The sequence below is a fragment of the Alexandromys fortis genome, unplaced genomic scaffold (genome assembly GCF_014885135.2).
Source record: "Alexandromys fortis isolate MF-2015 unplaced genomic scaffold, M_Fortis_MF-2015_v1.1 scaffold_119, whole genome shotgun sequence".
NCBI lineage: Eukaryota > Metazoa > Chordata > Mammalia > Rodentia > Cricetidae > Alexandromys > Alexandromys fortis.
Window position 1 is genome coordinate 5,424,515 of NW_026067991.1, and position 21,577 is coordinate 5,446,091.

Genomic DNA, 21,577 nt, shown 5'->3' on the forward strand with positions numbered 1-21,577 from the left:
CATTGTAAAGGTGAGGCCTCAAGGAACGCGCACAAGAAAATAGCGTTGCTTTTCCTGTAAAGGGACCATGGGTCATGTCCCTGCAGGCCAGGCTGAAGGGAGGCATGCCAAGTTCCCAGAGTCAGCAATCCATGCTCACAGTGGACAGCCCAGAGACTGACTTCTAATTGGCATCCGTAGGCAACAAAGCCAAAGCTGACAGGTCGGGACCTGGGGAGCCAGCGCAGAGGTTCACAATCAATGTGTAGCGGTAGGTCCAGGGTGCCTGCCCTGAGCACCTGGCAGTCACTTTTCATTTGGTTTCTCATGGTCTGCAAATGAAGGTCGTCTGGCCCTGGAGAGCGGGTAGGGGCGGAAGAGTGAGATGTAGAGAAATAATGGCAGAGCCCTGAGAAACTGCAAGGGAGGGGTGGCCCGGAGGCAGAAGAAACCCTGCAGGCCCAGCAGGGTCTGAAAAGCTATCCAGAGGTGTTGCTTTTGAGCTGGAACTCAAAGGCTGTGTTTGCCTGGAAGCGAAAGGGGAGAACAGAGGGGTAACACATGGCACTGGGGAGGAGGGCAGGACCAGAGAGTAGGAGGCAGGAGGTGAAGCCCTTGGAGAGAGTGGGGTCTTCATTGCTGAGCTGTGGAGGGGGGAATCCACATATTATTTGGAAGGCAATAGAGATCCATTAATGAGTTTAAGCAGACAAATGACAGGAATAGACTTGTCGTTTAGGTCCCCTGACCCAGAGCAGGCACTGGAGACATGGGAAGAAGCAACCAGAAGACAATTGGAATTGTCCAGTGGAGTGAGTGCTGGGAAGGTTTGAGGGGGGCAAGGAAGAGGGATGGAGGGCAGGAAGGAAATCCTAGGCGGCAGGTCATACAGGGCCATAGCCTCACATAACCTGAGAATCGCAGGCATGATGGCTTCTATATAAAGGTGAGCCCTAGAGTAGTTAGTCATGCTTGGCCCACAGGGGTGACATCTAGGTTTCTGGCTTACACAGCTGGCTACCATAAATTAGGATGAGAATTGTGCTGACGCTAGGCCATCCTGTCCCTTGCCTATGCCCCAGAACTCCTAAGGGAGCTTTGACAGGCACCGGTGCCTCAGAGATGCTCATCTGATTGCTCAGGGGTACAGCCTGGACACTGGGGTTTTTAAAAGCTCACAAGTAATTGCAATGGGTAACAAAATTTAGGACCACTGCTGTAGGGTGTCAAGACAGCCTTATCTGGGGTGCCTCTTGCTGCCAACAGCCTCCCCTGGCCTCTGCACTAGCTGGTCCACAGGACATAAGTCATGGAGCTTTTTGGATATTTAGGCTCCGGCCTGGGCTTTGGTTCATCCAGTTCAGTGCTGATGTAGTTTCAGGATAGACAGACACCTATGGCACCCCCAGAGCTCATTCTTGGAGTAGGGGTTCAGCTTCCATAAGGTTTTCTAAAGGATCCTACAAACCAACTCCAAGAACACCAAGAAGCCTCCTTCACCAGCTTATCTCCTAGAGGTTTAACCTTCAAATCCAGGCTGGGTTCTTCTGACGGAACCAAGGAGGGAGATTAACATGTTCATGTCATTGTTAACTACTCTGGGAGGCACTGTCTGGCCACAAAGGCGAGTGAGCAGGGGAGAGGTTACTCAGACCTCCTAGAGCCTCCTCCGTGACACTGGTGGCAGACCTGGGGCTCTGGTCAGTTGTCTGGCCTGAGTAGAAAGTCTTGACTTTGGGCTCTAAGTACCCACTTTGTCATGTGACCTGGCACGCCATTTTTGCAGAACCTCAGACCCTGTCCTGGGTGTTGACTGTGGCGAGCTGCTCAGCAGCATTCGGAGGCTGAATTGAGCTGTACAATTGCAGTGACATGGGGAGGGGACACCGAGCTGTCTAGTGGACCCCAGAGTGTGATTTAAGTCCAATTAAACCTTAGTGTTTTATTGATAATTTAAATAATGGACATTTGTTTAGAAAGAAATCCAACTGCAAAGAGTTTATGCAAACCAGTGTCCATTAAAGGGACCTCCACAAGCTCTGTGAAACAGTTGATGTCAGGGACTGTTCCCTAAGGAGAATTGAAATCCCCAACTCCTTTCAATCCTCAAGTACTACAGAGAGGGAGTGTGTATGTGTGTGCATGCATGTGTGTGTGTGCATGTATTAGAGTGTGAAAGTGTGTGTGCGTGTCTGTGAGTGTACATATGTGTGCATATGTGTGTGTAAGTGTATGCACGTCTGTGTGAGTGTTGGGGGGAAGTGGGGACAAGTGCTGAGGAGGAAGGTGAGGGAGGGAAATCAAATCATTCAGCTGCTACAGTTATTACCAGCATAACTCAGCCAGTGGTCATAGGACTCTTCAAAAAGGAGATGAGTGAGGCGTGTGACCTGCCTTGATGGGGACTGGGGGCCAGCATGATGCTTGCTTGAATTTGGGCAAGTACCTATTCATGAGTGACCTTCATCGGTCCAGTTCCAGGGCCTAATTGCTACAGTGTTATGATCTTGGGGTACCAGAAGGCCTGTAGGAGCAGAAATGATTATGATGGTATCCTACACACCAAAATATGTAATGGGACTTTCAGGGGGTTGGGAAGACATTTGGGGGTGGTCCTAGTTCTCCTCTAGCCTCCCTCACATCCTCCACACTTGGGCTCAGCAGCCTGGAGCTATAGGTAGTTTAGAGTCTGCTCCGTGGTGAACTCAGTGCTCAGATGGTGCTGATGCAGAGCGGTCATCTCTGGTGTGTCTGGGGGAGCTGCCATGTCCACACAGAGACCATCCCGTTCATAGCCTGGTGACCTGCCTGCTCTTCCTCATAGCACAGAAACCACACAGCTCTACCTGACCTGAGATCATGACCTGGAATTTCTGGGGCAGTCCAAGTAGCAAGCATTCATCTTGCTGCTGATGCTCAGTATGTGCCTAATCTCCATTCCTTCACAGGAACTCACCAAAGGCATCAGGGAGTCGGAATAGGCACACATCCATACAACAGAGAGGGTTTAGAAGGCGCATGTCTGTGGAGCAGAAATCCAATCTTTGTGGGACATGGAAGTGCCTCTATAAAGCAAATTTCTTTGTTATTTCATTACCCAACAATACAGTTGTGTACCAAAGGCAAGATAAGGGTTTGCTAAATGTTTCCCACATTTGCGTATTTTGTTCTTGGGTAGTTTTGACAGGGTGTGGGGCATTTAGGAGGTGGGTCCTTGTGGTAAGTATGAACCACCGGGGGCAGGTCTTGCTGTCTTTTGACCTGTTGTCTGGTTCCTGACCCTTCCAGATGTGAGCAAGTGCCTGCTGTCACTGCCTTGAGACATAAAACACCATGCCAGCAGAGCAGTGGTGGCACACACCTTTAATCCCAGCACACGGGAGGCAGATAGGTGGATCTCTGTGAGTTTGAAGCTAGCCTGGTTTACAGAGTTAGTTTCAGGAAACCCTGTTTTGAAAAGCTGATAGATGATAGATAGATAGATAGATAGATAGATAGATAGATAGATAGATAGATAGATGATAGAAAAAACACAATGCCTTCCCTGCTATGATGGTCAATTCTCCTTGACACTTGGAGACAAATAAATCTTTCCTCCACTAAGTTGCGTTAGCCAGGCAAGAATACTGAATAGACTATGTTAATATAGACGAGAAAGGCATCCCTTGTCCACTCCCTGACTTCTTCTGTGGGTTTTGGCCAAATGGGAACCAAAAGAATACAAGACTGATTAACCAGAGACAGCCATATATATTTTCATGATCCACACATACCTGGGGAATCTCTACACAACAATGAAATCCAAAAAGCTGACCAAAGCAAGAAGCTTTTATACTTTTAAACAAAGAACAACCATGAATTTATCGCAGGCGTGGTAGAAGAAATGGACCTTTGAACTAGAGTCTAAATTCTTAGGGATGGTGCTAAGATATATGGGGGTGTATAAAAGCTAGTTGGAGATAAATGCTACACCAGCGAGTTACTGATTTTAATTACTGTTCTAGCCACCACAAGTCTCTGGTAATGAAAGCTATTGTCCTATCCTGGTACAGAGAGGACCCCTCTGCTGTAAGATCTTCATGGTTTGCCACCTGTAGGAAAATAAAGCCAAATGGTCCTTTTTCAAGTTTCAATTCCACAGGTGGTTTCAACTGGAAACAGGCAATATACCAACTTGACACACTGTTGCAAGGCATGTCCTGTTCTCTTTGTCTTCTGCTGCTGTGTACTGGTTTTCGGATGAAGAGCTGGCTCCCTAGTACCTTTCAATTGTGGGTTATCTGTCTGTCTACCCACTGTCTGTCTGTCTGTCTTTGGAGACAGGGTCTTGTGTATTCCAGGCTGGCCTCAAACTCACTATGTAGCCAAGGATGATGGTGAAGTGCTGACCCTCCCTGCCTCCATCTCCCAAGAGCTAGGATAATAGATAGCTATGCACCTCCATGCCGGTTTGATGCAGTGCTAGGTCGGGACCAAAGCCAGGACTTTGTGGATGCTAAGCAAGCCCTCGACCCAGTGAGCTGCATCCCAGCCTCTTTCGTTTATTATTAATTCCGAGTCATGAATTTGCACTTGTTGATGTGTTTCAGTCCATGGCTGTTGTTATGGTTCATAGCTACCCCATCTGTCACAGTGGGAGGCCTCTTCAAGTTGGCTTCTGGGTCCTCTCGGTCCAATTCTATCTGGTTAGTGCGGCATCCTAGCATTCTGGAATGACAAGATGTTCTAGGCTTGCCTTGTGCATTTACTGCCCTGCATGGAACCAGCCATTTCTTCAAGAAGCCTCCGTTCTTTCCAGTGGAAAATGCCTAGCGGCTTAAAAAAAATGTGCACAAATAACCAAAAGCCAGCAACCTAAGGAAAGCCTTAAAGTAAAAGGGAAGACCAAAATAAACACGAGACGAGACAAGCTGCAAGCTGCATAGAATATACAAGAAACTGAAAACATTTTAAATTTTATTACAAACTAACTTGTATCTCCTTCCATATGAAAAATATTTTTATAGCGCAATAAGTTGAAAGAATGACAGCTGGCATTGCAATTAGGAAAATAAGAATTGAAGGTTTCAAAGATAAAAGTTGAGGAAAAGTCTCCCAAAATTAGAACAACAGGATCAAGACGTGCAAAATGCGAATGCCAGAAAACTAGAGAATGTGTCAAGGTATACGGATCAACCAGGGCTTGAATTAACACACTTTCCAAAATAAACAAAGGGAAGGGTGAGAAAGAAAGGGCAAAATAATGTAAGAAAATTTGCTAAAATCAAGTCTTCAAGTCAAGAGTTAGCTACATTTTCTAAAGTAACCCAAACTTACATCAAAAGCACTGTTTTTATGGGGGGAGGATCATAAAGCTTCCCCTAAAGAAATCATAAAGCAAGGAATAACCAGCCTACGGTCCACAGCCTCAGAGAACCTAGACAACAAAGAGGACCCTAAGAGAGATACGCATGGACTCACCTAGGAAGGAGAAAAAGACAAGATCTCCCGAGTAAAGTGAGAGCATGAGGGGCAGGAGTGGAGGGTGGAAGAGGGGAGGAAGGAAGGAGAATGGGGGAAAATGTATAGTTCAATTAAAAACAATAAATAAAATAACAATTTAAAAACAAAACAATGAAAGATAGCAAAATGGGGTCTTCTGAGAGCTGAAGAGAAAGAATTATTATATCAGATTCTTTGGGCGATCCCGGAATAGAGAAGACAATGAATAAACATTTATCAAACTGGGTGAAGGTTATAGTCAACCTAGAATTCTATATGAAAGCAATTAGTATGAAGAAAGAATCAATCAGACACACGTGAACTTTAAAAATTGATCCATAGCATTTCTTCTTAGGAAGATACTGGGGTTGTATGCCACCAAAGTAAGCAAACAAATCCAGAACCAAGGCAGTGTGGCTTCTGGAAGCAGAAGAGGGACAAGCTGCTGGTTTTAGCCGGCAGGAGGCCTCACAAGCAATGGGTTCACTGGGAGGTTGGAATACAAAGATGAGGAAGGAAACTAAAAGATTATTAGAATCACTGTGCACACAGAAATGATATGGAATGGCATTTCTTTTGGAACGTTTGAGAAAAATCAGTGGAGAAGGCTGTTTGAGAAAGGAAATTGCCTCCGATCTTGAGTGTTTGACTGACTTTCAGATAACCATTTTCACAACTTAATGAGTCTGAAACCAGGTGTTCTCACAATGGACAGCACCGTCTCTGTAATCCACTGTCAGTCACTACTTCGGTCCTGATGTAGCTGCTGTAGCCTGAGCAGGTGGTCATTATCTACGCTGTCTGACTGGACAACAGCCCCTTTGACACGACAGTCATCGTAAGCTCATACAAGAAAGATTGACTCTGGATTGGTCAGAGACCTGTGGACACCTCTGGTGAGATCAAGAGAGCATCACAGCCAAACTTGCAGAACAGGATCAGTGGCTCAGAAGAAAGCCCTGCAGACCAGAGTGAACGGCTCTGAGAATTCTTGCCTTGCTGACGCCAGGGCAGTTCAACAAATGATGTTCTATATAACAGAAAAACAACAAAATGAATCGTGACAGCTCCAAATTCGGAAGAGGTCTGCACGGAGTGTAAGAAGGTTAGAGACTCCTGACATTTTCCCCCTTTTTTTTTTTTAATGTGTAAGACCAACGTGTGAATGAAATACATCTAAATAAGATCACTTCCAATAAGTTTGCATTTGAAAGTTAGGGGATGGATGAAAAGTGTTGGCTGGAAGCACAGTTCCTTCACCGTGGTTGGTGTCACAAGTCAATGGCTCACAGTCAGGGAACTCTGAGCATTAGCTGTTTGGAGAGAAGAGCTTAGTCTTTACAAGAATGTGAGTACCAATGTTGGATCTTTATTAAAATATGAACTGTTGAGGAAGGATGGATAGAAGGGAGTTGTAGGTGTGCTCTGGGCTGGAATAAAATGGAGATAGACAAGTGGGAAAGCCCTTTCCTATCTAAAGCTGGTGTGCAATGGAGCTGCAGGTTTGGGGGGACTCTTAGGTTTTGGGTTGTTGTGGTTTGCTTTTGGTGTGTGTGCATGTGTGCGTGCTGGTGCTCAGAGAGGCCAAAAGAGGACACCAGATGCATTTACAAGTGAATGTGAGCCACTCACTGTGGATGCTGGGAACCGAACCCCTCCTCTGCAAGAGCAGCAGATGCTCAACTGCTGGGCAGCCTCTCGGGCCTTGGGGTGTGGTTGCTGTAAGGCGAAGCCACTGTAGCAGGGAAGGAATGGGTTACTAGGGGTTGTTGATAATGTTTTATGTTTTTAAAATTTGTGCTTTGTTACTTTGATAAAAAATAATTTTCAAATAAAAATGACTCCAGAAAGCCCCTCTGTGCTGTTACTGTTAGAAACATGCATGTTGTTTTTGGGCCATGTGTTCTAACTTTTGGCTCATGGCATCCGCTTACTGTAACAGGAGGCAGAAGGCTCCTGGGTGCCTGGATCAGTGGTCTGCTTTGCATCCTGTTCCGTATTAGCTTTGTGACCTTGATCAGAGTGTTCAACCTCACTGGCTTTAGTTTTCTCCTGTTATACCAGAGGTCAAAGAGACACATGCACAAGTCCCTGGCAGGTGTCTGTGTGTGGTGTTGTTGAGTTCCATACGACCGTAGGCTGGTCCCTTCAATGTACCCCACGCAGGAACCCCAAGGCGCTGTGTAGTTTGTCATCAGTCACCTATTGTCTGTGTTCCAGTGTTGGGGATTGTTGACCCTTCCTGCCTCCAGAAACCTCAAGAACTCTTCTCTCTTGTGATGCTCAACTTGATGGGTCCAGAGAGAAACAATACTTAGTCTTTTCCATCCAGATGAGCCCAGACCCTAAAGGTCATCTGCCCTCCCAATGTCCCAAGGAGGAGCAGAAGGAGGGAAAATATGAGCAAAGAAGTCAGGACCACGAGGGGTGCACCCACCCACGGAGACAGTGGGGCTGATCTATTGTGAGCTCACCAAGGCCAGCTGGACTGAGACTGAAAAAGCATGGGATAAAACCGGACTCTCTGAATATGGCGGACAATGAGGGCTGCTGAGAAGCCAAGGACAATGGCACTGGGTTTTGATCCTACTTCATGTTCTGGCTTTGTGGGAGCCTAGCCAGTTTGGATGTCCACCTTCCTAGACCAGGATGGAGCGGGGAGGACTTTGGACTTTCCACAGGGCAGGGAACCCTGACTGCCCTTCAGACTGGAGAGGGAGGGGGAGAGGAGGGGGGGGAGGGGGGGAGGAGGGGGAGGAGGGGGGGAAAAGGGAGACGGGGAGGGAAATGGGAGGCGGGGAGGAGGCGGAAATTTTTTTTTCAATAAAAAATTATATTAAAAAAAGAAAAAAAATTAAGGAGAAGCAGGCCTGGAGGGGTAGACACGGCATGCTTATTGGAGACCAGCTCCTGGGTGCAGGTTCTTGCAGGGGTCAGCCTCTCTCTGCTGCAAGCATCCATGCTTCTCTAGAGGTGTGTGTTTGTGTGTGCCAGTCTGGAAAGCAAGAAACAGCCCCATGGCTCCCTCCTCGTCCCCTGCTTCCCATTGTCTAGCAAAGAAGCTCCGTGTAGAATTAGAGCAGAGTGTATGCGGGAGGGGCGGGCAGAGTGCGATCTGCTTACTCAGGCCTTCTAGGACAGGCTGTGTGGTTCATGTTTATACATCGGTGCTGTTGACAGTTTCCTGTGTGAGAAGTATCGTCCTTCCCTTCAGGGCTCCTCAACGATGGGGAGGGAATAAATGGGAGCGGGGGGTCCTGGCTGGAGACAGCCCTCTCCTAATGCCCTAAGCATGAGAAAGCTGTGTCTCCAGTCCCTTAGCCCATGGCAGCATGAATGATGCCACAAGGGAGTCAAAAAGGAAGGTAGACAAAAGCTTGGGTTTGTTCCCAGCACTCTATAAAGTGGGGATCAGAAGTGACCCCAGAAGTCAGTGTCTGGAGAATCCGAGGTCCAAGGTTCTCCTCAGATGGTGTCTCAAATCAAAACAACAACAAAAAAAAAAAAATAGAAGAAGGTAATGAGAGGAGCAAGTGAGAGGAGCAAGTGAGGCAAGAAGTCTTCATCCCTGGAGACAGTGGGGTAAAGGGCACAAACACGCATAGCCTGTGAAGACTCCTACCCATGACCTACCACGCGCCTTAAATTGCCCCCTAGAACCTCAGTGTCTGCAGAAGCGGAGGGAGAAAAGCAATGTGTTGCAAGGTGTCAGTGACAAAGCACAACTCCTATTTCTAAGATTTTCGAAGCCTGGCCTTTGGAAAGAGACCCAGGGTAGCCTCCTATTCCTTCGAGGAACATTTCCTTCAAGGCACATTTCCTGTCAAGACCTGGCTGGCACTAAAAACCCTTCTTGGCCGCTTGCAGCTTCATAGGTGATGTGGGGAGAAGTCTCAAAGCTGTGTGAGGCTTTCAACCTGAAGTTGAAGGCAAGTCTCTTAGGTGTCCCCACCCCAATCAAGCGGAGAAGGTGTCAGGCTGAGGGACTGCCCTCTAGGTAAAGACCTCTGGGTGATGGTCTCTCACAGCCCCTAAGTACCTCAGGTACTGTGAGAGAAAGTCCTAACCTTTGGGCTACCCAGACCCTGTCATCTGCCCTAATGAACACCAAGACGATGTCCCCGTTCCTCCCACAGGCTACAGAGTGGGCCTCCAGTGAGGATACACGCCGCTCCTGTCAGAGCAAAGGGAAGACTGAGGTACATGTCCCAGGCAACAGGGGTTCTGCTGGAAGCTTCTGGTCAGATGTTGGGGGTCCCTGTAAAACCTGACTGGGATAAGGGTGAAGGAGTCTGTGGGTTCCCACAGACACAAGCTGGACCTCAGAGCAGCTGGGTACAGGGCAGGGTGTTGTAAGGCATTCATTGGCCTCTGTGATGCAGGGGTATGAAGTAAACATTCCCAGCCATACATGCAGAGCTGTGGTCCTCTATCTTTCCCTTTCCCACTTCAGGAGGAGTGTCAGAACTATGTGCGAGTCCTGATTGTTTCCGGCCGGAAGGTGTTCCTGTGCGGCACCAATGCCTTTTCCCCAGTGTGCTCCAGCAGACAGGTGGGCCGTTGGGAGGGGCAGGCATTCTTGGGGTGGGGACTGTAGGGTGGGTGGAATATGTATGGCCATGAAATAATAGGACAAACATAAAATTCATTCTTAATCTGAAATTCAAATTGAACTTCTCTTCAGTATTTTCTTCATCATTGAAACGTCTGTCTGGTGTCCAGCGGACACTCTTGAAGGATCTCAGTTTTTGTAATGGCTATGGGTACACAGACTGGAAGTGATGAGGGTCCTTGAGATGTGGGGGGGGCACAGGAACCAAGGGTCCCAGAGGAGATGATTCTATGATGGAAACAAAGATGGTCTCAGGACCCCATAGGAAAGCTCTCTTCTCCCACCATCTCCAGGTGGAGAACCTCAGCCGGACTATCGAGAAAATCAATGGTGTGGCCCGCTGCCCCTACGATCCACGACACAACTCTACAGCCGTCATCTCCTCCCAGGGGGAGCTCTATGCTGCCACCGTCATCGACTTCTCAGGTCGGGACCCAGCCATCTACCGCAGCCTGGGCAGTGGGCCACCGCTTCGTACTGCCCAGTATAACTCCAAATGGCTCAATGGTAAGGAGGCCTGGGGCAGGGCCGTCCTGCCTTTGAATCCCCATTGGCCTTTCCTGTCTCAGTTGTTTCATCAATAAAGTGGATGGGGCAGGGAAGATGTTCCCCAAAGACCAAGACACACTGGAGCTGAGCTCCAGATATCCCAAGGACCCAGGACAGACAAAGGACAGGCTGTTGGGGGAGAGAGTTAGAAACTGAATAGAATAATGCTTAAGGGAAGGAAGAAATCAGGAAGGAAAGAGGAGAACAGGGTGAACTTCCTTGAGTTTGAGTACATTTCTTTACTAACTAGCTGTATGGCCTTGAGCAAGAGCCAAGCCGCTCTCTACTGTGACGCTCTTATCTGTAAGGGGGCGGAAGCCCTAGGTCTTGCCTTGTAAATTGTAGTGAGGTTTAAATGCGGGAACCAATAAAGTTCTTATGATGGAGTATTTTATCCAGTGATAAAATGCTATTAACAATGGCATTATTAACAAATACGAGCGCTTCTTTAGCGCCCCTGGGTCAGCAAGGAGGGATTGAAGATGCCTATCCAAGGACACTGAAGCAGTTGAGTCCTTCCTACTCTGCCTTCTTCTTTCCATCCCCACAGAGCCAAATTTTGTGGCCTCATTTGACATTGGGCTGTTTGCCTATTTCTTCCTGCGGGAGAATGCCGTGGAACATGATTGTGGGCGTACTGTGTACTCTCGGGTGGCTCGAGTGTGCAAGAATGATGTGGGGGGCCGTTTCCTGCTGGAGGACACATGGACCACATTCATGAAGGCCCGGCTCAATTGCTCCCGCCCAGGAGAGGTCCCCTTCTACTATAACGAGCTGCAGAGTGCCTTCCACCTGCCCGAGCAGGACCTCATCTATGGCGTCTTCACCACCAATGTGTGAGTGTCCCATTCTCTGCTGCCAACCTTGCCTGGCATGCCTGGTGGGCTCAGCAGACCCTTTCTCAGAGTCTGGTGTCTTCATCCATAAAGCAGAGATCTCCTTGCTCCTGCAGCTGGTCGTTTGTGGCTTACCACCTCCGGAGTGGTAGGCACCGGCTCTGAGTTGCAGGGAAGGGCAGGCCCAGGCCAGATGTGCAGAAAGGGAAGGGAGCTGCATGATGGTTCATAGAGGGCGAACATGCTGGTGAGGACAGTGGCGACACCTGCATGGGATGAATGGGTGGCAGCCCCAGGAATGGATTCTCTATGTTCCCTTCTAAGAATCCTGCCGCCGCCTCCCTCCTGGCTACACCAGAACTTGCAGGCTGGCATTTGGCACCCCTGTTGACGCCTGCCTGCTAACTCTCGGTGTGTGTGTGGGGGGGGGTATGTAGGTAACGTGAGCAGAGGGCAAAGGGAGCTGGAGAGACATCAAGGAAACATGACAGTGTCAGTGTAGACTGTAACAGTTTATTGTGTAACCTCTCCGTGCCAGGGGCTTGTCCTGGGGCGGGGGCGGGGGTAGACAGCAGCGAACAAAAGCAGTCATGGCAATGCCATTAAGGGGGTGACATTCCAGAGTGGGCAAGGCTACTTCGAGCAACCCATTTTAGCCATGGTAACTCTTACAAAAGGAGAAAGCAGGGTACAGAGTGGAGATCACAGGAGGCTTCCTATGGGAAGGGAAGTTTCTGGAACTAAGCATTCCAACCCTTATGCAATAAAGCTTTGGGTGGAAGAAAAAAAAAAAAAAAAGGTTCTTGCCCTGAGAAGAAACCGGTGCGACAGGGGTGCTGAAGGGAGGTGGGAGAGAAGCTAAAGGGTCAGGGCTGTCTTGAGGACCTCATGGACGGCTCTCAGGGTTTTGGTCTTTACCTTGTGGACAAGGAGACATTACTGGGGGATTTGAAACAGGCCAGTGAGCAGCGGGGCGTAAATTTGAAGACTTTCGTGCTGACTGCTTTGTGTAGGACGGATTAGGAGCCTATCCCGGCTGTGGGGAGGACCAGCAGAAGGACAGGTCAGGACCCAGGGGCCTGGGCTGCGGTTCTGGAACCAGGCAGAGGGAGAGGATAGTGAACACATCTGGGAAAGAAACCAAGGCCGAGACGAGGGCAGGTTGCAGCATGAACCGGTGGTTTGCTGCCCATCTATTTACTACATATGTGTAAATGACAGGATAGATTGGAATCAAATATCAAAGTATAACATACTTACCTTGGATAGTATTGTTTCATGAGGCTTCCAAATAGATCTAATATGAAATGTGTCTCTTAATGTGGACCATTGACTGTGTTCCACCCCTCACTGAACAAGGGAAGGGGGGTGAAGAAGTGGCACAGAGGGACACCCCAATGTAGCGTGAATTCTAATCAGTCTTAACAATAAAAACTTGGAGTCAGATATCGGGGTAAATGCCGAAAGATCAGAGAAGTAACGGAGCCAGGTACTAGAAAGGCATTTTACCTTTACTGAATCCTCAGATCGAAGGGGACAAGATACTGTCTCCACGGATCTTCAGACTGAATGTCGTGAGCTTCTGTATCCTCCCACCTTATATCCTTCTGTCTGCCCAGCCATATCCCTTCCTGTCTCCACTTCCCAAGTACTGGGATTAAATGTGTGAGCCACCACCGCCTGGCTCTGTTTCTCTTTTAGACTGGATCAATCTTGTGTAGCCCACAGTGGCCTTGAACTCACAGAGATCTGTCTGCCTCTGTCTCCCAAGTGCTGGGATTAAAGGTGTGTGCCACCACTGCCTGACCGCTCCACACTCTGATCTTCAGGCAAGCTTTATTTGTTACAGTGCAAGCAAAGTATCACCACACCCCTGTGTTTCTTGCCAATGGGATCTCCCTGCTGTAGGGTGGGAGAGTGTGAGGATTACATATTCTTCACTGTGCAGAAGGCACCAGGCTCATCCTAGCCACTTCCTGACCTAGGGGAATGAGGAATGGTGGTGATTTGCGGGGCCTCAGAAGAGGATGCTTGATCCACAAGGAGGGCGGAATCTCAAAGGGAGGACCACATTCCACCACCTCTTTCTTTTTAGAAACAGCATCGCTGCTTCTGCCGTCTGCGCCTTCAACCTCAGTGCCATCTCCCGGGCTTTCAACGGCCCGTTTCGTTACCAGGAGAACCCCAGGGCTGCCTGGCTCCCTATCGCCAACCCCATTCCCAATTTCCAGGTACAGTTTTTTTTTTCCTTTTCCTCTTACTAGCCACAAACCCACTCTCAGCACAGGCTAACATCAGCCCGGTCCTGTGGCTGTAGGCTTGTCTTAGGGGTCTGTGGTGGGTTGCCAAGAGGGCATAATCCCCCAGGCTGCTATTAAGGAGATAAGAAGAGGCAGAGCTAGGTAACCTACCCACATGTCCAGAGAGACTGGGACTTCAAGTCTACAGCATAGGAGAGACCAGGAGGGCACTGATAAATTGTGGCCAGACTTTGGGAGTTTTATCTGGAGAGTATTCACAGTGTGTGTAGTGTGGTATGTTCTAATGCCTGTGGAATCTCTGAATACAGCCAGCAGTTAGGGCTATTGTGGTTGATACATGCATCCCCTATCCTGTGATGGGAAAGCATAAGGGACTGATGGCAGACTTCTTTATTTTTCTATTTTATTTTTGAGGAAAATAATTAATAAAAATATTTATTTTATTATTTCACTGTGTTGCCCTGGCTGGCCTGGAACTCACTCTGTAGCCAAAAACTCAGAGTCCTCTTACCACTGCCTCCCATATGCTAGGACTGAAGATGAGGGCCACCATGCCCAGCCTAGATGACTGACTTTCATGTCCTCCCAGTTGCCTACTCCAGGGGCCTCGGGAGAGGCTCCGGCTTTCCAGTTCAGCAATTCTGAGCAGATCCAGCCCAGTGATGTTGGGCAGGTCACCCAAGTCCCGTGAGCCCCTTATTCGTTTGCTGGGAGCAGGGCCAGGACGATACTAGACCCTCCTGGGTCTCTGCAAGGTTGTGATGCACCATAAAAAATGGTTACCATCCGGCTTTAAACTAGGAAACACGAACTTGGAGCTGGTTGGGATATAGGAGAAACAGCTTGGCACGCTGCGGGAGTGGGTGCCTACGAAGCAGCTTAAAATTACAAGACATCGCTCACATTCAAATGATTTATCTGGACAGACCCCTTCGCCCTCCTATCCTCTTCCCAACCCTGGCAGTTCTCTCCTCCTCCATCTTCCCAGCCTCATTTTAAAGAAAACTCATCCTTCCCTGAAAAAAGATTCAGAGGGCCACAAAGAATGCTGGGGAGCAGGGGTGTTGGAGAATTAGTGCCTATCCAAGGTCTCCGTGGGTGGGAAGGAGGCCATGGCAGTCCCTGCGTGTGAGGACTGGGCTCCAGTGACTGGGTTCCTTGTGGCAGTGTGGCACCCTGCCTGAGACTGGCCCCAACGAGAACCTCACCGAACGCAGCCTGCAGGATGCGCAGCGGCTCTTCCTGATGAGCGAAGCCGTGCAGCCGGTGACACCAGAGCCCTGTGTCACCCAAGACAGCGTCCGCTTCTCACATCTCGTGGTGGACCTTGTGCAAGCTAAGGACACACTCTACCACGTACTCTACATAGGCACGGGTGAGCCGACTCGGGCCCATCTGCTCTGCAGATTGGGAAGTGGTTGTTGCTGGGTGGGGAATCAGTAGCGAGCTGCCACCGCTTCAAGGCCGCTTTCCTCTGACCCCCCCAGAGTCAGGCACCATCCTGAAAGCGCTGTCCACCGCCAGCCGCAACCTGCGGGGGTGCTACCTGGAGGAGCTGCATGTGCTGCCCCCTGGGCGCCTTGAACCTCTTCGGAGCCTGCGCATCCTGCACAGTGCACGTGCGCTCTTCGTGGGATTGAGCGACCAGGTGTTGCGGGTCCCATTGGAGAGGTGCTTGACCTACCGTAGTCGGGGGTAAGCCAAGGCAAGAGGACAAGAGAAGGGCCCCGGGTGGTTGAGGTGGTGGTTGATATCCTGCCAATCACTCCTCGGAGGTGGTGCTTAAGGGATGTGTCTTTGGAGTGAGCCACTTGCCCTCGTATCCCCGCATCCCCGTGGGTCTCCAGTTGGGTGGTGCCTTTGGACAAGTCACTTAACCTCTCCAAACATTGGGTTCCTGCTCCTGAAACATCTTCGAAGGATTTTGTTGGTGTTAGTCAGCCGTATCGCTGCCTAAGAGAACCATGCACTTAGTGTATTGTGGTGGCTGTTATTTTTGTGGGCAACCCCAGAGTTCTGGCCTGCCAGCCATCTCTAGCTCGCTTGATTTGCTCTGGGGCCCTTTAGTTCAGAAAGAAAGGTCTTTGCCTTTGAAACTGCAGCACTTCTTGCCCAAGTGTGGGGCAGTGGGGAGAGGATGCCCGGATCAGAACAAATCTTCAGCTTTCTTGAAGGTAGAAAAACCAGATGGGCCAGCCGTGTAGAAGAACTGCAATGTCCCATTGCTTTCGGTCACATTAGCTTTAAGTGGCGTCACAAATTTGGCAGCAGTGGCACCAGTATTTAAGAAGAGAAGCCCAGGCCAAATGGAACTATGTCCCAGACTCCCAGCCCTTGAAGCCGCCCTGGCTGCCTCCCTTCCTCTGTATCTTCATCAGAACAGCTATGTGGACTTCATGGCCTTTGCAACAGAGTCTCCTGGCTATGCCATCTGTCCTTGGGATTTGGGAGACAAATGGGATCCATGCTGCCAATGGTTGCTCTCGGAGGGCGCTAGGAGCTTGGACAGAGGCCTGCAGACTGGGAAGGAGGAGGGACGGATGGGTGTAGGAGGCTGCTGGGGATAGGCCATCGCTGGAGCTCCTCTCGGCCCCACACGTGGTTCCATCAAAATAACACACATTTAAAAAGCCCTGCTGGGCACAGGGCGCCTTGCTAAGATGTTGGTGTGAAGGAAGGCTTGTGTGATGTGGCCTCCATAACTGGTGAGGGAGAGAAACCCTGGCCTGGATCTACCACATGGGGAGAGGCAGAGGGAGTCTTGGGAAGGGTGCAGATGGTGGAACTAGACATAAGGGGGACCCTACCTCGGCTCCACTCTCCATGAGCTGCGTGAGTTCTCTCGCCAGGAAGATGAGGGATTTGATGGCTCAGTGATGTTTTATTTTGGCAGAACTGTAAAGATCAGGCCTGGTACTCACGAAGGGCCTAGGCTAGTGAGACACAAAAGATAGGTAGTATCTTCATTCCTTTTTATTTTCTGCCGTGACTTTTAGGAGGCTCCAACCTCCTGGGCACTCTGGCCTCTGAATCTGTGACACCAAATCTACCACACAGCTCTGCTTGGCGAGAAAGCTGTGGCCACCTGCGGATAGCATTTCCCTCCTGTTCTCCTTAAATACTGTGTTGCCGTGAAACTTTTAGCACATGCCTAATTCTCCAAGAGGTTATAAATCCTTGAGGGAAAACCCAGTGGCCCAGTATTTTTTAGTTCTTCTCTAGTCAACAGGGTGACCTTCCTCCCAGGGCTGGTGCTTCAGTCAACTGATTATTCAGCTTGAGAAAAGGCTGGTGCAGGGGACGCGTAGGGAATGGGCCTGGAGAGTGGGTTGAGGCCAGCTGAGGACGCCAGAGGAAGATTGTGACTTGAATCGTGCTGGTGGAACAATGGGATAGAGTGTCAGAGAGCCGAGAGAGGTGGTCTGTAGGACAGGTCCGACTGTGACCGGTAACCTTGTCACGAGGCAGACGGACATCTGTGATGGGTTAGTGTGGCAAAGCCAGGGCTCCAGAGTGGGATGAGAGGGTGGTGAAGGGCAGGGAAACGTCCCCACTCACAGGAGCTTGCAGAGGAGGTCAGGAGCTTGTGTAGTGTCCCCAACACGCTGCCATTCTGCAGTAAGGTGGCAGGAGCTCTGCTCAGAGTCTTGTTTCCTGAGTTTGGCTTACAAGCTGCTGAAGTGTACCATGAAAAGCCTATCATAAAGCTACAGGTGTGGGCCTCCACACACATGCCATGGCAAGAACATGCCTGCCAACTACATAAAATAATAAAAATGTGATTAAAAAAACCAGTTTCTAAAACCTAGAAACTGCAGAATCCTATTATTGCAAAGCTAATCAAATGAGACCAGCAAGTATGTGCAGCCAACAAGCTGTGCACTCTATATGTCGGAGCCAAGTGCCACAGCACATCAGAATTAGTGCTATCACGGGGAGGGGCTTAATTATGTTCTAGGCATTTTGCATTTATCCCTGTTCCTTTCAAAGTTGTCAGGAAGATGGGTAAGCAGAGATAATACCCAGCCTCCTCCTCTGCCCAGTATCCAAAAGCCTGCCTCTACCCAGCCTCCTCCTCTACCCAGCATCCAGGAGCTTGCCTCCAACTCCTTCAATCAGAGCATTCTCAGTTCACAGCATATAACCAATACTCTGGCTTGGCCAGAGAGTAGCTAAGATGCTCAATCCATAAGTTAGCCCTTTCCTCCTTCCTGTAGCTCTTTCACCTCAACCCTAGCTCACTCACAGATATCCTCTGCCTGGGGTTCAGAGTTAGGCCCCGGGCTCAAGGGCTCAATGACGTCTCTTCTCAACCAGGTCCTTGTTCTGGGCAATCTTAAGTAATTGTTACTTTCTTAAAAACTCCACGATGCTCTTTCTACCCTGGACAGCTCCCTCCACCACTACTGCTTCCGGGAGCTACCATTCTTGGTCTTACAATGCCCACCATCCATCTCTGTCCTACTTGTGAGCCAGCGGAATAAACCTGTCCCCTTTTGTAATGGCAGCTTGAGACACTGCAGTAAAAAAGACACGGTGATGTATTGTGGACCTGACGGCTCTTTTCATGGAAGAACTCTAAATCCCCACTACTTTCCACAGTGACAGGCACTTCCATGCTCTTTAGCATGAAGCTTTCATTTTCCAAAGAACATCCCTTGTTCTGTCAGTTTTGAAGTGCCCTTTAGCCCAGAGGCAGTGAGTGTGGCCTCGCCTGAGCCATGGGAGTAGCGATCCCCTTTAGTTACCGGCAGCAGCAGCAGGAGGCACTGGCCCCTCAGACCAATGGAACGGCTCTCTATAGAGAATCTGACCTTTTCTTTTTCCTCATTTTCCTCAGGACCGTAACTAGAAAGGTACAGAAAGTGAGTGGACTTGGGATGAGAAAAGTGGGGTAAATTCCCACTCTGTCTTTCTGTCCTGTCCTCCTGTTCTGTCAGAACCCGGGGAAACAAGATCCCACTTGACTTGGGACCTTGGCAAACATGACCCTGGAACCAAAGTTTTCAACTGTAACTGAATTCACTGGGGCTTAAACATCCTCATGCCTGCACTCCTGGTTCCAGAGGCCCGGATACAGGGAGGCATTTTGTTCTGTTCCTTAAGTATTTCAAAAGATGCCCATGCAATTAAGATCTGCACCCAAGACTGGAAATGACTGCTTAGATCCAGTAAACCTCTGGAGGAAGAAGTAAGATGAGGCACACTGGGTTCCTTCAGAATCTTCTGCTTTAGTCTTATAAATGCCGGTTCAAATGTTCCATCCTTAGCCATTCTCTCTGCTAGCAGACATTTGCTTTTATTGGGTAAGAATCTTACTTTGGGGTGGTTTTGTCAACAAAGCACTTGCCTTGCAAACATGAGGACCCAAGTTCAACCCCCAACACCCATGAAAGTGCCTGGTGCGGTGACTCCCACTTGTAATTTCATCACTGAGGTGGGAGGATCCCAGGGCTTGGTGGACAACGATTTAGCTTAATTGGTGAGCTCCACATCCCATGAGACACCCTGTCACAAAGGAAGTAGATGCATGACACCCAAGGTTGTCATCCAGCCTCCACATGCAAGTGTGCACATGTGGATGCACATCTGTGTGAGTGTGCACACCACACACACAGAATCTTAATTGCTTTCTATAACAAGTCATGGGCTCTGTTGAATTCTGACTGGTTGAATTGGTTTCCTGTGGTCCATATCTGAGTCAGCAAGCAGGGTTTTAAAGCCATAGGTGCCAGTATTCCTTGTGTACTTGGATTGTTTTGAACCTCACAACGTCCAGTTCGGTAAATTCTGATGGTGAAAATCAAACTGTTGGTCTCAGAAGCAAAATACGGGCGTGCTTATGCTATAAAATGTATTGTGCTGTCTTTGAGTGAGTAAAGAGGAGACAGATTCACTAGCCACAGACAAGGGAGTTCTCTGTATTCCCAGGTAGGCCACAGTGTGCTCATGTGGTCCAATCAGGGCCTCATCCACAGATGCTCAAAGCAGCACCTGGATTATACATGATCGCTGGCCATCCTGGAACAGGGGCTAACACTATTATTATAAAGCTGCAGGTGGGGGCCCTTCACACACATGCCATGGCAAGAGTAAACGACAACAGGTAGATCTAAAAAGTAGAAACTACAAAATTATATTATTACCAATAATAAATGAGACAAGCAAGCCTGCACAGCCAACAAACTGTGCACTCTATATGTCAGGGAGCCAAGTACCAATCACAGAGTATCAGAATTGGTGCTGTCAGGGTGGGAAAGGCTTCTTCAGTTCTTCTCCTTCTTCTCTTCTTCTTCTTCTTCTTCTTCTTCTTCTTCTTCTTCTTCTTCTTCTTCTTCTTCTTCTTCTTCTTTTCTTCTGTCTCCCTCCCTCCCTCCTTCTCACTTTCTTCCCTCTCACTCTCCCTCCCCCCCCCTGCAAGGCCACTTTTTCTCCCTAGTGCATGACAGAATCTATTGAATTCACTAAATGTAAAGAACTTACAGGAGCCTTACATGGTGGCTTATGATTCTAACCTGAACACTTGAGAGGATGGGAAAGGATCACTGTGAGTTTGAAGCCAGCCTTTGCTACATAGTAAGATCCAGGGCAGCCTGGACAATAAAGTGAAACCTTATCTATTAATTAACTAATTTATTAGTCAATCAATTAAGCCATGGCTGACAAATGACTGTCCCTGAAGCTTCAAGAGAAAAGAAGAATTCCATTCTTGGGACAGCAAAAGCTGCAAGCTCTTGCCTCTTGTGTGTATCCTGTTGGCTCTCAGCATCCTTGGCTCCTTTGATCTCTGGGGAAAATTCTTTTGTAAGCTTGTGTGATGCTGTGAACTCATCCATCCATCTTCTTATTGCCTTTGTTCCTTCTCAAGGCCTCTCCTATTTCCTCACCTCCATTTTGGGAGCCCCTGCCTTTGTGCTTGCTCAATTTTCCCCAGCAGATCTCATCAAAGCAGGATGAAGGCTTGAGAAACAAGCAAAAGGGATCAAATGTTCCCTGGGGTGGCAGTGAGTTCACTGTGGGGCTGAAAGGCCCCCTTCCTCTGCCTCCAGGGTCTGGTACTCTTTTCAGTTAGCAGTGAATGGCCAATCTTGACTCCGTAATCCCCACAGACTCTTTTCTTCCTCCTTGAAGTCCTCCTAGCAGATAGTTAACTTTCTTATTTAAAAAAAGGAAAGGGCCATGTTGCCAGAATGAATCAGAGGAAAAGAAAGAACGAACTCCTGGAGTATAAGTGGAGGCACCTGAGGCATGCACTGGGGTGTGAACCACTCTCTTTCCTGGGAAATTGCAGAGGGGCCAGCTCTGTGGCCAGGAAAGGGTGGGGTAACATCCAGTCCTAGCCACTCAGCTTGTTCTCCCAATGCTAAAGTGCTAGCTGCTGCTCTCTGCCCCCAAACAGCTCAAGCATGGGGAAACACACATAACCCTAGACTACACCAGGTATCCTGTGTTTTGAGAAACGGGTCTACACACCAGTCAGGGTGTGACGGGTAATGGGACTTCTTGCTGGATGGAGGATGATGAAAGTAAGGGGGATGATGGTCGGGAAGCCTTGGTCCAGTTCCCCAAGATACAATTTGTGTGATCCCTGGGAAACCTCCTCTCCCCTCTTCTTTGCTCCATGCAGAGAGGGCTATCCATCCTGGTGGTTCACAACAGGACTTCCTTTAGCTTTGTCCTGGACTTTTAAAAACCACCCGGCCACAGAGACTTGTGTTTGGGAAGACTTGGATACCAGTGTCTCTCCTAGCTCCCCGAGAATTTCCATATGAGCCAGGCTTAAGAATAACTGTGTGTTCTGAGGGTCTAACAGGGAAGGACTATCTCTTTGCATTTCTGCAAACCACGTCTCCTCCAGT

General features: G+C 49.0%; 1 protein-coding gene across 2 annotated transcripts in view; it reads left to right on the top strand.

Moving 5' to 3' along the window:
* Positions 1-21,577, top strand: part of Sema5b (semaphorin 5B) — a 117,754-nt gene that overhangs the window by 89,413 nt on the left and 6,764 nt on the right. For both annotated transcript variants that reach the window (XR_007594949.1, XM_050159889.1), the window contains exons 5-11: positions 9,597-9,659; positions 9,914-10,012; positions 10,366-10,579; positions 11,172-11,457; positions 13,553-13,688; positions 14,886-15,093; positions 15,206-15,413. Coding sequence is in view for 1 of the 2 variants with exons in the window: in XM_050159889.1 (XP_050015846.1) it covers positions 9,597-9,659; positions 9,914-10,012; positions 10,366-10,579; positions 11,172-11,457; positions 13,553-13,688; positions 14,886-15,093; positions 15,206-15,413 (1,214 nt within the window). In the remaining variant the exon portion in view is untranslated. The remainder of the gene's footprint in view (positions 1-9,596; positions 9,660-9,913; positions 10,013-10,365; positions 10,580-11,171; positions 11,458-13,552; positions 13,689-14,885; positions 15,094-15,205; positions 15,414-21,577) is intronic.